Here is a 13,054-nt window from a genome sequence, read left to right as displayed (position 1 = left end):
CTTTGGGTATAGACCGAGGAGACAGATAGCTGGGTCAAATGGTGGTTCCATTTCCAATTTTCCAAGAAATCTCCATACTGCTTTCCATATTGGCTGCACCAATTTGCAGTCCCACCAGCAGTGTATGAGTGTACCTTTTCCCCACATCCTCACCAGTACTTACTGTTGTTTGTCGTTTCTAATAGCTGCCCTGGCTGGAGTGAGATGAAATCTTAAGAGTAGTTTTGATTTGCATTTCTATAATTGCTAGCAATGATGAGCATTTTTTCATAATATTTGTTGTTTGTATATCCTCTTCTGTGAAGGGTCTGTTCAGGTCCTTGGCCCATTTGTTGATTGGGTTATTTGGTTTTTTTGGTGATTATCTTTTTGAGTTCTTGAAAATAGGTAAAAATTCTAATTCCTTTAAGACTTAGTTTCCCTAAGTAAGACACAGGAAATTATCTTGATAGATAACAGCAGATCAGTGTTTTAGACTTTTTTTCATATCAGTGAATAAAAATTTGACCTTCAAAAAAAATCCCTTAAATGGTGCTGGGGTTGTGGCTCAGTGGTAGAGTGCTTGCCTAGCATGGGCTAGGCCTTGGGTTCGATCCTCAGCACCATATAAAAACAAATTAATTAATTAAAGACATTGTATCCAACCTCAACTAAAAAAATAAAAATAAAAAAAATTTTAAAAAAATCCCTTAAATGATGGCTGTGTTGGTTCTGCGTTTACAGCTTAGTAGCAGAGTGCTTGCCTGGCACATGTGAGGCACTGGGTTTGATTCTCAGCACCACATAAAAATAAATAAATAAAACAAAGGTAGGGCTGGGGTTGTGGCTCGGTGGCAGAGCACTTGCCTAGCATGTGTGATGCACTGGGTTCCATTGTCAGCACCACATATCAATAAATAAAATAAACGTCCATTGACAACTAAAAACTTAGACAATCTATAATTTTTTTCACTTTCTTAGTTTTGTCTTCTCTTTCATGTTCAGCTTTAGTACAAGAATATTATTTTACCCTACAATACTTTCTCATCTAGAAACACACATTTTCATTTTTAAAACTTTATATTTCCCTTCTTCCAGTTGTTCACTCTTTTTAAATTTATGTTTTGAAACAATCCTTATGAAATTTCTGAATTTTGACAAATTACTTCTTTGTAATAAGATGAAATACTTAATGATTTTTACAGTCCTTTCATCAAAGCTCATCTGAAACTTTTCATACTCCTTATGTATGGGATTGTACCTTTTAGAATTTTAACTTTTAGTAACTTTGCTTTTAGTTTAGGCCCAGAAGTAAAGCAACCTTAAAATTGCTTTTCCAGGGGGTTGGGGTTGTGGCTGATAGGATGTGTGAGGCACTGGGTTCCATTGTCGGCACTGCATATAAATAAATAAAATAAAAGACCATCAACAACTAAAAATATATATATTTTAAAAAATTACTTTTCCATTTACTAACTTTTAAGAACACGTTTAGTAGACCCGTATATATTTTACCTTATGGCGTTTAAGAAGCCACATTTAAGTATATTTAGCAGTTGATGTTTTAGTATTTTAACTTTGCAATTGCAAAAACTTCTAACAAACACATTTACCAATGTTTATCCCATTCATGTTAACTCTCATTACCCATTTTTAACTTAGGGTACCCATGAAAACCAACATATCAGAGAAGTCTAGTTAACACTTTAAGTCAGTTAATTCTTACCAAAGAAAAATTCTTACATGTAGTGGACATTGCACTTTAAACATTTTATAGAAATTAATGTTTTCTTGATTGATTGGTCAACTAGAAAAGCTTGTAGGTTGGAAATTTTAAAGACATCTTTACTCTTGCCAATGTAAATTGACCCTTTAGAAATTTAAACAGCCTGTCCCAGAGTTTTTTTACAGTATAACTCAGACCTGATGGGTCTGTACAATTGGGAATAGAGTCCGAGGTTTAGGTGACCACCCATCCTCCATGAGATAGTTTTACTCCTACCATTACCAGTTCATTTTCCTTGTTAGGACTCTCCAAAGAAGAAGACCTCTTTCATTTTTAAGTGCATTTGAGAGCTGACCCTTGGATAGTCGGCTTCTGAATAAAAACAGCATGAAAACAAAAATAAAACAAACACAAACAAAAAACCCCCCAGTTAGACAAAACAAAACTAATCAGAACAAAATATCTTACTTCAGATACACAGGCCTAAAGGAGAATTCACCTGAAAAATTATGAGCTCAGAAAATGACAAACTTGGGAGGAATAGCATGGCTGTAATTACTTTAATAAAGGATCATGTGGAACATCTATATTAGACCAGAGTGTGCTTTTGAATCAGATTAGAGTCAGTCCAGATATTTAAAGAATGTGAGAGCCCATGAGTTCCTCAGGAAAAGGTTCTTAAGGGAAAGAAGACTTGTACATATCGGATCTTTCCATTTTATGAATGTTCCTAGGCCTAGAATTTTTATTCCTCTGTTTCATTAGGTTTCTATAACTGAGTTTCCCTTTGTGTACTCAACCTTATTGAAGGTTTCTTGTAAGTCCCAAGCTCCTGGGTAATCAGTACCCACTTAGCTGGGGATTTTTCACACTCCCTGAGCTCCTGCTGCTGTTGCCCTCCAGGGAGAATGAGCTGTTGAGGTGCATGGACTTTGGATCTGCCACATCCATAGGCTGTGGTGCTATTGTGTGAGTTAACTGCTTGTAACTTTCCATTCAGCTCCATTTCCCCTCCTACTGCCTTTCTTACATCCTAATGTTACATTTAAGGTAAGTACTATATTCTGAAAATGGACCACTAGACTTTATTTCTCATATAAATAAAACTAGTAATAAGATAAAGACCTAAATATCAAGAAACAAAAATTTTTACAAATTTAGTTATAGGTTTATTTCTTAAAATTTGGCTTTATCGAAGTTCTCTTAAATAAAGTAGATGAATGTGAGTTAATATATCTGAAGTGGAAATAGGAAATTATAGCATTTTCATGACATAATTTAGATACTTTGTTGTTCTTATCACATTATGAGAAAATCAATACTTAATTTTTTTTTGGTATTGGGATTGAACTCAGGGGAACTCAACCCGAGCCGTATCCTCAGCCCTATTTTATATTTTATTTAGAGACAGGTCTCACTGAGTTGTTTAGTGCCTCGCCATTGCTGAGGCTGGGACTACATGCGTGTGCCACCATGCCTGGCAATACTTATCTTTATTAAATTACGGATTACTCTAGAGTAAATTGACCATAGAATATGATAGAATTTAATTTGTTTATACCCATGAAGCTTCTACTTAGATTTTTAGGACATATGCATTTATGTTGTTTGTTGTTTACTAGTTTTTACAAAATTAATGATTTAGGTCAAGTTAAAGATATTTTTACATTCCCAATTTTTCTTAATTTTCAGAATATGAACCTGTAACTGTTCCTCAGCTGTTGGTTCCAGATGTACATCTCAATGTCGAACTTCCTACTAAAATATCAGAGAAATCTTTGTCTCCTTCAGCACCTGATATGGTAATAAATTATATATTCAGAAGTTTTAATATTGTACTGAAATTTATTATGTTTTTTCTAGATATTATACAATTGAATGGGTGAAATGAAGCTAAAAATCTCATCTGTGTAGCTTTGTAAGAAAGATCAAAAATCAATTTAAGTATTATGCCCTGGAATATTGTAAACTAAAACCAATGAGACTTATTTCCTGCAGCTTCCCTAAGATTAGGCACATAAAAGCTCTTCTTGCTTTTTAGTAATAATAATGAAGAATTTAGCTTTTTAGGGGTGGGAGATAGAGTGGCTATCCAAGGTAATAAGAATGATTTTTATGTGCTTTAACTCAGGTTGGACACACTTATATAAATGTGGTTGACATTGAAGCTGATGATCTACAGGAATTACCTGTCAGAGCAGAGCCTTCAAATGAGAATGTTATCAAACAGCAAAGTGATCATCTGGAGGTCCCATCATCTGCAGAGTTACATTATCTGGCAGCTTCAGTTACCAGTACTTTTCCCCCACACAATTGTAAAAGTCAAGGTAATAACTTTTTCCTACTTTAAATACATTTTGAAAAATTTCATAACATAGCATTGTTATTCCTACTCAAATCTCATAGCTCCCTTTCTGAAAGCCCACTGCAGTTTTAGATGTTTATATTCACATTCAGAAATTATCTCTTAAATCTTTTAATTCACCTTCTTTAGAAGTTCAGAATCAATCTTTGTACGTCCTCCTTCATATTCTTGATAGAAGCTGCCAGTTCTCCTGTGGATTTATTTTCTGAGCCTCCAGGAGTGACTTCAGCCTGTCTAGATGAAAAAACCTGGAGAGCAGACTTTACAGAAGTGAAGGAACCTGGGATCTCCTCAGTGACTCCATTAGAACGTCAGCAGGAGCAAGGTGAATGACAGAAGATGTATAGCATGACTCTCCCTCACAAATTCCTGTTATGATAGAAACTAGCACTAATACTTGATAATTGCAAAAGAAACATGAAAGAGATTTGTCCTTTGTTAAGTGGAGAGGGCAGGTAGATGAATGAGCTTAGCCATTAAGCTAGCACCCTATTTTACAAGGAGACTATAGATGTACTTGTACATATATCTTCTCAGTTAAGGAGGCTAAAATATAAATATCCTGTGGGAGTTCTTGAGTACTTTGATGCTTAAAATGAATTCTTATGTTTAAAAAGTTGGGAAATTCTGCAGCAGTACAGAGGTAATACATAGGCATGGTAGCCAACATTACTTAACCAGTAAAATATTTAGTTTTAAATAAATCAGGTTATATGTGGCAAATTTTTATAATATTTAGAAGAATATTTCTCTGCAGTATATAGTTATTATATCTTATGAATGGTTAGATTAATCCAATTGGCAATCAGACTTTCTACAACAGAGCTGATGTCTTTTCTAGGTTCCACAGCTGTTGGAATTCTGGACCCTGCTTTGTTGCAAGATGCAGGTTCATTGTCTGTCAACAGTGGGCACTCAAGAGGTATAAGGAGCAAGAAAGGGATGGGAGGAGGGACACATCACTTTACGATGTTTGTGTATCACTTTAGGATGTTTGGGGATGTGCATTATAGCTGCATAAACAAACAGGTGCCAACATATCAGATTTTGAAGCCTTTGCCCTCTCTCTGTTCTGTCTTGGGTAGTAGTATGTACAAGTGATGGGAGTAGCAGGATTTAAGAAGCTAATAGTCTTTCAGGCTGGTGAAGGATATAGAAACTGGAGTGAAAGGAGCTTGGCTTTTGGATTCAATTAGAACAGACCTAGGTTTCAATCCCAGCTTTATTCCTAAATAGCTTGGAGATGTTTTCCAAATTTGCTAACTTTATCTGATCTTTATTTGTTTCTCTGTGGGACACAATTGCAATCTCATAGGGTTGTCCAAGTGCCATGGCTGCTTAGATACCCTTAGTCTCCCTTCATTTTCTTAATTTCTGAAATCCGGGAAAACTGGAAGCAGATCCATCTCCCTGAGACTCCTGAGTAGCTAAGGCCAGCATTTTAAAGACTACAAACTTTAGGTTAATTTTCTTTATCAGAAAGATCAGGTCTGCAATCAACCATTTGGCGATTCCTTTCTTAAGGAGAATATCTATTTGCAAAGATACATTAGTTCTATCTACTCTTGAAGAGAAGAACTTAAAAATGCTAATTTAAAAGGAAAAGCTTTATATTTTGAAACTTAATTCCATCATGATATTTATAGTAATATACTGTAAAGACTCAGAATATAATTGCACATTAGAGTTGAGTGGAATTTGCTTGACAGAAGAAGGATCAGAGAAGGGAAGAATAGGGTCTCTAGGTATTAAGAGTAAACAGTTCTTGTTTTAGGGAGACCTGCTCACTATTGTGAATTACAGTAGCTTCCTATTTTAGAATCCTTTTCCCACGAAAGATAGCATCAGTAACAGCAGGCAGAGTTTTTCTGACCCAAGGAAGAACATTTCAGGTCAGTGAAACTCAGTTTTAACCCTCCTGTGTGATTTTCTGTTAGTGAAGTAGAGCAGAAGAAGGAAGTCTGGATTTTAAGCATGTTCATCTCTTTTGCTGTCTTTACCATTTGAAGTTTGTGTGCACCAGATCTTTCCTGTTAAGTGTTAAGGGGGATGTGTTTCAGGCTGTTGAGAAACATGGAGGTTAGACAGATGGTAAAATATTGTGAAAGTCAAACTGAAAGAGGTAGGGAAACTGCCATTGCATTTACCATTGTCTTCTCACAGAAGATTCACCTTAGATTGGGACTGAAATATAACAATCATTTTTGTTTACCAATTCACATTTTTTTCAAAGAACTTTGTTTTAAATTTGATCTTCACAAAACTTCTCAAATTAAGTGAGTCAGGCATCATAATTCACTTTACCTGTTCTTCATTCTGCAAACACTAAGTTAGGAACCAGGTACCAGGACTAAAGAAGAAAGGACTATACCTTTAATCTGTGAGCATACCTATAGGGGGAAGAAAGACAGGTAATTAAGGGGTTGATTATGATACAGCTTGGAAAGGGCTGTGACAGTGGCATGGATGAGACCTTGGGTAATACAGCATCTCATCTATTTCAGGGGAGGTTTGGGGCTATTTATGGGAGAGACACTAAAGTGGAATGAAGGAGAGTAGGATTTAGAAAAAGAGCATTCAGACTGAGAAAATGGACTGTGCAATGATTCAGAAGTTTGATGGAGCCTGCTGAGTTTGAGACAAGTGACCATCAGTATGCTTGGAGTCAAACAGAATGTTTTTTGTTTGTTTAAAAAAAATAGCAAGAAATTGGGCAGGTGGTACATGCCTGTAATCCCAGAGAATCTGGGAGACTAAGGCAGGAGGATTGAAAGTTCAAGTCCCACCTGGGCAACATAGTGAGACCTTGTCCCAAAGTAAAAACTAAAAAGTGTTAGGGATATAATGGTAGAGCACCCTGTGTTCAATTCCCAGTACCAAAACAAGAAAGGGGAAAAAATAACAAGAAATGAGTGCCATTGTCTGTTATATTGAGGTATTTGGGCCTTTGAAGTGAAGGCACTGGAGAAACACAGAAAGGTACTGGGAAGAAAAATAAATATATCGAGTTGATCAGTGGTAGTAGGATTGGAGGTATTCAGGAGGTGGAATCAATCCTTGGTATCACTTGGCTCTGAAGGAGAGACAAGAACCTTGAGTAACTCTCAGACTGGTGACTTGGGAAACAGGGTAAATGGTAGTGCTGTTCATTGAGTTGAGAAACAGGGAGGAGGGTTCAAAGTGGCAGGAAGCAATGAGTTCAGTTTACTGTGCAGCTGGAGTTCAGAGGGAGTACCACATGGCCTTTAGGAGTCATTTGTGTGACATTGCTCAGATATGGTGAGAAGAGTGAGGAGAGATCTGTGCTGAGGCTGGCATCCTGAAGGTGCCTGTGGATAAAGGAAGGCCTAAACAGGATGAGTAACACAGGGAGGGGAGACTGAGATGCCAGAAGGAGAGTTCATTTTAAAAAAGAAGGTATCTCAAACTTGGGTCTGGAATCAATTGGTAGAGACAGTCATTGGCTTTGATACTGGACTGTGGAGGTTTGGTGTTTATCTGAGATCCCACATAAAGTTAGCAATAGCCATCATTGGACCTAGTATGTGATGATTTTGGTTTTCATTGGTTTCAAAAAGTCATAAAAATGTTAAAGTTTCTTTTTTGATGAATTATCTGTAATAGGGGATAAAAATAACATTCAGACTGCCTCATATGTAGGACTTGTGGTACTAACATCCTTAAGGGTCCTTATTTCACATTAGACAAATTGCAAAAGAAATACAATTTATAAGTATATTAAATTTTTTTTTTTCAGTGCTGGGGATTGAATCCAAGGGGCCTTGCCCATGTTAAGCAAGTGCTGTACCACTGAGCTACATTCCCAATCCCCTACATATATTTAAATTAAAACTTATTTGGAAAATAATGTTATGTTGCCTTAAAGTAAGATCGTCCAAACAATGAGATTTATCATTATCTGCCTCTTCCTTAATTACAATCAATTCTGATTTTACTGTAATTAATATTTAGATCTACCAAGACCAAGATTCCAGTTCCAAGAACAGAGCACAAAGTCAGACTCTGCAGAAAATTATCTGCTGTGGAAAGTGCTGCAGGATGTCCCTGCAGCTCGCCATACTGCAGTTCGCCCTGTGCCAAGCCCTGCAGCTTGCCGACTAGAGTTTTTCACCGCTGAGCTTCAGAAAATTGATGAACAGCTGTTAGCAATTCAGAACATTGCCGACAACATAGAGCAGGATTTCCCCAGACCTGAAATGCTAAGTTTACATCATGAAAAGGTAGTTTACCCTTAGTTTTTTTTAATTATTGTTATTTTTATCAGTAACTGAGTTATTAAATTTGTAATTTTAAAACACTGGACTTTTTGAAATAATGGGAAATTTGGTTTCTTTAAGCTAGATTTTCTGAATTTCAGAATTACTGATATTTGGGTCAATTTGGGGATTTGGGGAGGGGGGGTGTTTGTTTTTTCAGAGACGGATATCAAATCTAGAACCTTTGTTAGGCTTGGCAAGTCCTCATGACTGAGCTATAGGGTATTTGGCAGCATCCCTGGTCTTTACTCACTTGCTGCCAGTAGCACTTTCCCCAGTTATAACAATCAAAATTGCTTTCAAACCGAGTGGCACACACACATAATCCCAGCAGCTCTGAGTTCAAAGCCAGCCTTTTCATAGTGGCTGTGCTGATTTACATTCTCACTCACAGTGTGCAGTTGTTATCCCTTGTCTTTTTGATAATAGCATTCTTTTTTAAAAAATGTTTTTTGTAGCTGTAAATGGACAGAATGCCTTTATTTTATTTGTTCATTTTTATGTGGTGCTAAAGATTGAACCCAGTGTCTCACGCATGCTAGGCAAGTGCTCTTCCGTTGAGCCCCAGCCCCAGCTCAATAATAGCCAAATAGGACCACCATTAAGTAATGATATTAATGATGTTTGTTTTTTAATTTTTTGACATAAACTTAGAACTGTCACATTCCAACCAAGGTTGAATATCAAAGCAGTCCTAGGAGCCCCTTACTTCAAACGATCTCTTTTTAAAAATTTTTGTTCTAATTAGTTATACATGACAGTAGAATGCATTTTGACACATCATACTTAAATGGAGTATAACTTCTCATTCTTCTGGTTGTACATGATGTAGAATCACATTGGTCATGTAATCATATATGTATGCAGGATAATAATGTCCATTTCATTCCACTGTCCTTCCTACCCCCATTCCCCCTCCCTTCACTCCCCTCTGCCTAATCCAGAGGACTTCTCCGTTTTCCCTAGCCACACTGAATTAACATCCACATATAGAGAAAACATTTGGCCTTTGTTTTTCTGGGATTGGCTTATTTCATTTAGCATGATAAACTCTAGCTCTATCTATTTACCAGCAAATGCCATAATTTCATTCTTCTTTAAGGCTAAGTAATATTCCATTGTGTATATATGCCACATTTTCTTTATTCATTCATCTGTTGGAGGGTATCTAGGTTGAGAACCTCTTTTTTTGAAATTGCCTTCTGAGCTAGTAGAAAAGCATATCTGAAGCCAAATACTTTCCTTCCTCCTTAGTTTTGATACTGCATTGCTCACCTCTTGCAGAAGTCCACAATTCACTCCTTTCTTCAACACACATTTATTGAGCATCTACTACACATGAGACCTGGAGCTAAGTACCTGCTCTCTAGTAGCTTAGAGGCTAAATGAAGGTAGAAGTATACACTAGTAAGTACATATGAACTGGGTGCAGTGAGGACACGTACTATGCCTGGGTTGTTGTGGCTAGTCAGAGTAAGGGAAGATGTGGCCTCAAAGAGACCTGATTGAGGTGATTCTTGGAGCTGGTAATGAATTGATAAATTGGATAAGGAAAGGTTGGCAATCACTGTGAGCAAGAGCAGAAAGGTGTCAGATAGCATGGAATGTTTGGGGACTGTAGAAGCATTACTTGGTGGTAGAGGCCAGTGGGATTGGGCTTTGGATATCTGGCATCAGAGAAGGGATGGGGCAGATAGGAAAGGAAAGGATTATTTGTCATGCCAGGTGACTGGGAGTTTATCCTATCAGCAAGCAAAATGTTTAACATTATTTTAAGCATTAGGGTGATATGATCCGATACAGTAGTGTGGAGGATACATTGGAAAGGAGAAGACTGGAAACAGGGAGACCAGGTGGGTCAGTGATTTCAGACCTGGTCACTTATCTTGGAAACTTGTTTGAAATGCAAATATCTCGGTACCATTTCCTTGAGATTCTGATTCTAAATAGTTCTGAGGTAGAGACAATATTAACAAACTTCATAGATGATTCTTATGCTCTAGTTCTATATGAGGTCCACTGATGGGTGTTTGGGATCCATTGAATACCCAAAGCAAAAATTAATGTTCAAAAATGCCTCAACTCTAGCAGTAGGAATAGAGGGCAGGATAGAACAGGACTGAAGAGCCTGACAGACTGTAGGAAGTCAGAGAAGACCAGCGAAGACCAGAAGTACCAGAAGACCACAGTGGTACCCACATGACAGCCCAGGAGAATGGAGGAGGCATTTTCTAAACTAAGGAAGGGGAAGTACAGGAGCCCGTGCTGGGGGAGGAGGTGCCATGATTTCTCTTGGGGAGATATTAAATTTGAGGTGCCATGAGATTAGTTAGCTGGACATATGCTTTTGAAGCTGAGGATCTAAATAGGGGTTTTGGAATCATCAGGGCAACATTCCAATCATGATGGAGAGAGCACATGGAGTGAGTAAAATGTGAAGCAGAGTCCTGTGGGCTCATTGCCTTGTCAGAGTGAGGCTTTGACAGCAGGCTGTTCCACACCTAGTGAAAGCCTCAGGAAACAGCCAGCCAAAGGGGCCATGTCGAGGCAGAGCTGCCACAGGGCTGGTTGTGGTAGGCTGCTGAACAGCTGAGTGTCAAGATCACCCTGACGTCTTTTCAGAACGTACTTGCTGGCTCTCCTGACTTTGAGGGAGGCAGAGAGTTTTGAGAAATTCGGATACAGCTTCCTCCAGTCCAAGCATTTCAGGGTTGGAAGGTGAAAACTGATTTTTGCTGTCTGTCGCATTTGATAAATGTGTGTTTTGTGCTTGCCTTTGCTGACCTGTCTTTGGATTCTGTGATGAAATCACATTTATATACCAAAGATTTGCCACTAGAACAGTTATATTAATAATTGTAGCAGAAGCTTAGAGACAATTTCACAGGAATAGTTATAAAAATATTTGCTCAAGTTCAAAAGTAAATTAGTCTTCCAGGATGACTGCATTGAAGGAAATAACATTAATTCAAACGATAAACCTGATATAATATTTAAAATGTGATTGCCCTATTATTAGAATGTGTACATAAATACAAACACTTTGACTTTCCTAAAGAAAATATCTCATAGACCTAGAAGAGGCAGAGGAATACTGTGGTCAAGGAGCTTTGAAGACCTGGATCGAAATCATGTTCTGTCACTAAAAAAATTGCTGAATCTCTCAGGGTCTGTTCCCTCGTCTAAAAAATGAAAGATTTTGTCTAGGTGGTAGTTACAGTTTCTCCCCTTCTAAAATTATGTGAAGCTATTTTTCTCAGTCTCTTAAGCCACAAATAGTTTCTTCCTTGTTATTTCTGTCATGTAGCTCATATTGGATTTAATCCCTTTGTTTTCATTTATCCCATCAATGCAGATGTTTAAACCATACACAAAATTATGTATAATACTTTGAAATGATCAAAGTATTAAACTTAGTTGTTTTGTTGTATGTTTTTTCCTACAGGTTGGATTGATGGATCATGTTGAATCGTCTTCTGGCCCTGAATACAAAAAACCAGTAGCTTCAAAAGCCATCAGCATTTCTGAAGAAGGTGTGTAGGGTGCTCTGTGACTGAAGCCTGGCTTTAAAAATAACCATGGCTTCTTGGAATACGAGTACTAGAAATAGTTTTCATATGTGAGCTGAAGCCAATCAGCCCCCTAAGTTTTAGAGTAGGATTATTACTATTATTATTTTTCTGGTTAGTAGGATGTAGAGGGAAACTGGGGGTTGAACCCAGGACTTCCTGCATGCTAAGCACGCGTTCTGCCACTGAGCTGTTCCCCTACTCCCCAGGATTATTTTTGTAATAATGTGATAAGCTTTCATTTCAAGGTCATTTTTTTTCTTTTTCTTTTCTTTCTTGATTTTAAACAATATTGAAAAATTATTTATTTGATTGATAACTTCTGGTATATACACTAATTCAAAATATTTTCACTAAGCACCAAGTAGAATAGTTTCCAGTCTTTTTACCAAAAACATTTTGTCACAGAAAGACTGCTCCAAACTTAGTTTATTTAAGAATTTTTTTTTTGTGTGTGTTTTTGTTTTGTTTTGTTTGAGAAAGAAGAAAAAGAAATGTTATTGCTTTGCTAGCAAAGGAGAAATACAGGGGACTCCTGTCCCAGAGTCTGCAATTCTCCCATGTTTCCAACTAGCATGAGATGACCAGATTAAACCCTTATAATATGAGTAAAAATACCTGAAAAGCTTTAACCTATATCTGCTAACTGCGGAGTCTGTTGACCTCAGGCTGGGGACCTCAGGCTGGGTAATCACACGCCATAGGCCCACGTGCCAATTTTTCTCCCCCTAAGAGGCCAGTTCCCTTCCCTTTTATACCAGAAAGGGGCCATGACGTGGCTTGGGTCTTTATTTCTGTGGATTTCACCTGCTGGCTGCACTGCAGAGGACTGCAGAGGTTGGTGCTGAGGTTGCTATTTGTGGTTATCAGCTGAACTGGAATTTGAGCTCTTGCTAAGCAGTGGTGAGGTGATCAGTGTTTTCATTTAATATTGAAAGAAAAATTAGGGTAATTATGACTTTACATTTTGCATTTTTGTTTTTTTCTATAGTAGTATGTACATGCTTTCTCTTTCTCATTCAGCCTGTTGTTTCTTAATTTTCTTTTTCATTAATTTTTGTTCTTACCTTTATTTTTCTTCCATTTTGGGAGGTTAGTTTGTTCTTTTTTCTTAACTCTGTTATTTCCCAATATGTGC

At 37.4% G+C, this 13,054-nt stretch overlaps 1 protein-coding gene across 1 annotated transcript in view; it reads left to right on the top strand.

Annotated features, from left to right (window-relative positions):
- Nucleotides 1–13,054, top strand: part of CPLANE1 (ciliogenesis and planar polarity effector complex subunit 1) — a 132,936-nt gene that overhangs the window by 76,446 nt on the left and 43,436 nt on the right. The window contains exons 40-45 of the mRNA XM_081301656.1: nucleotides 3,398–3,507; nucleotides 3,837–4,032; nucleotides 4,246–4,395; nucleotides 4,912–4,992; nucleotides 8,043–8,311; nucleotides 11,793–11,880. Coding sequence (XP_081157782.1) covers nucleotides 3,398–3,507; nucleotides 3,837–4,032; nucleotides 4,246–4,395; nucleotides 4,912–4,992; nucleotides 8,043–8,311; nucleotides 11,793–11,880 — 894 coding nt within the window. The remainder of the gene's footprint in view (nucleotides 1–3,397; nucleotides 3,508–3,836; nucleotides 4,033–4,245; nucleotides 4,396–4,911; nucleotides 4,993–8,042; nucleotides 8,312–11,792; nucleotides 11,881–13,054) is intronic.

The sequence above is a fragment of the Spermophilus citellus genome, assembly GCF_964194105.1.
Source record: "Spermophilus citellus genome assembly, chromosome: 1".
Taxonomy (NCBI): domain Eukaryota; kingdom Metazoa; phylum Chordata; class Mammalia; order Rodentia; family Sciuridae; genus Spermophilus; species Spermophilus citellus.
This window is presented reverse-complemented; position numbering and strand designations above follow the sequence as displayed.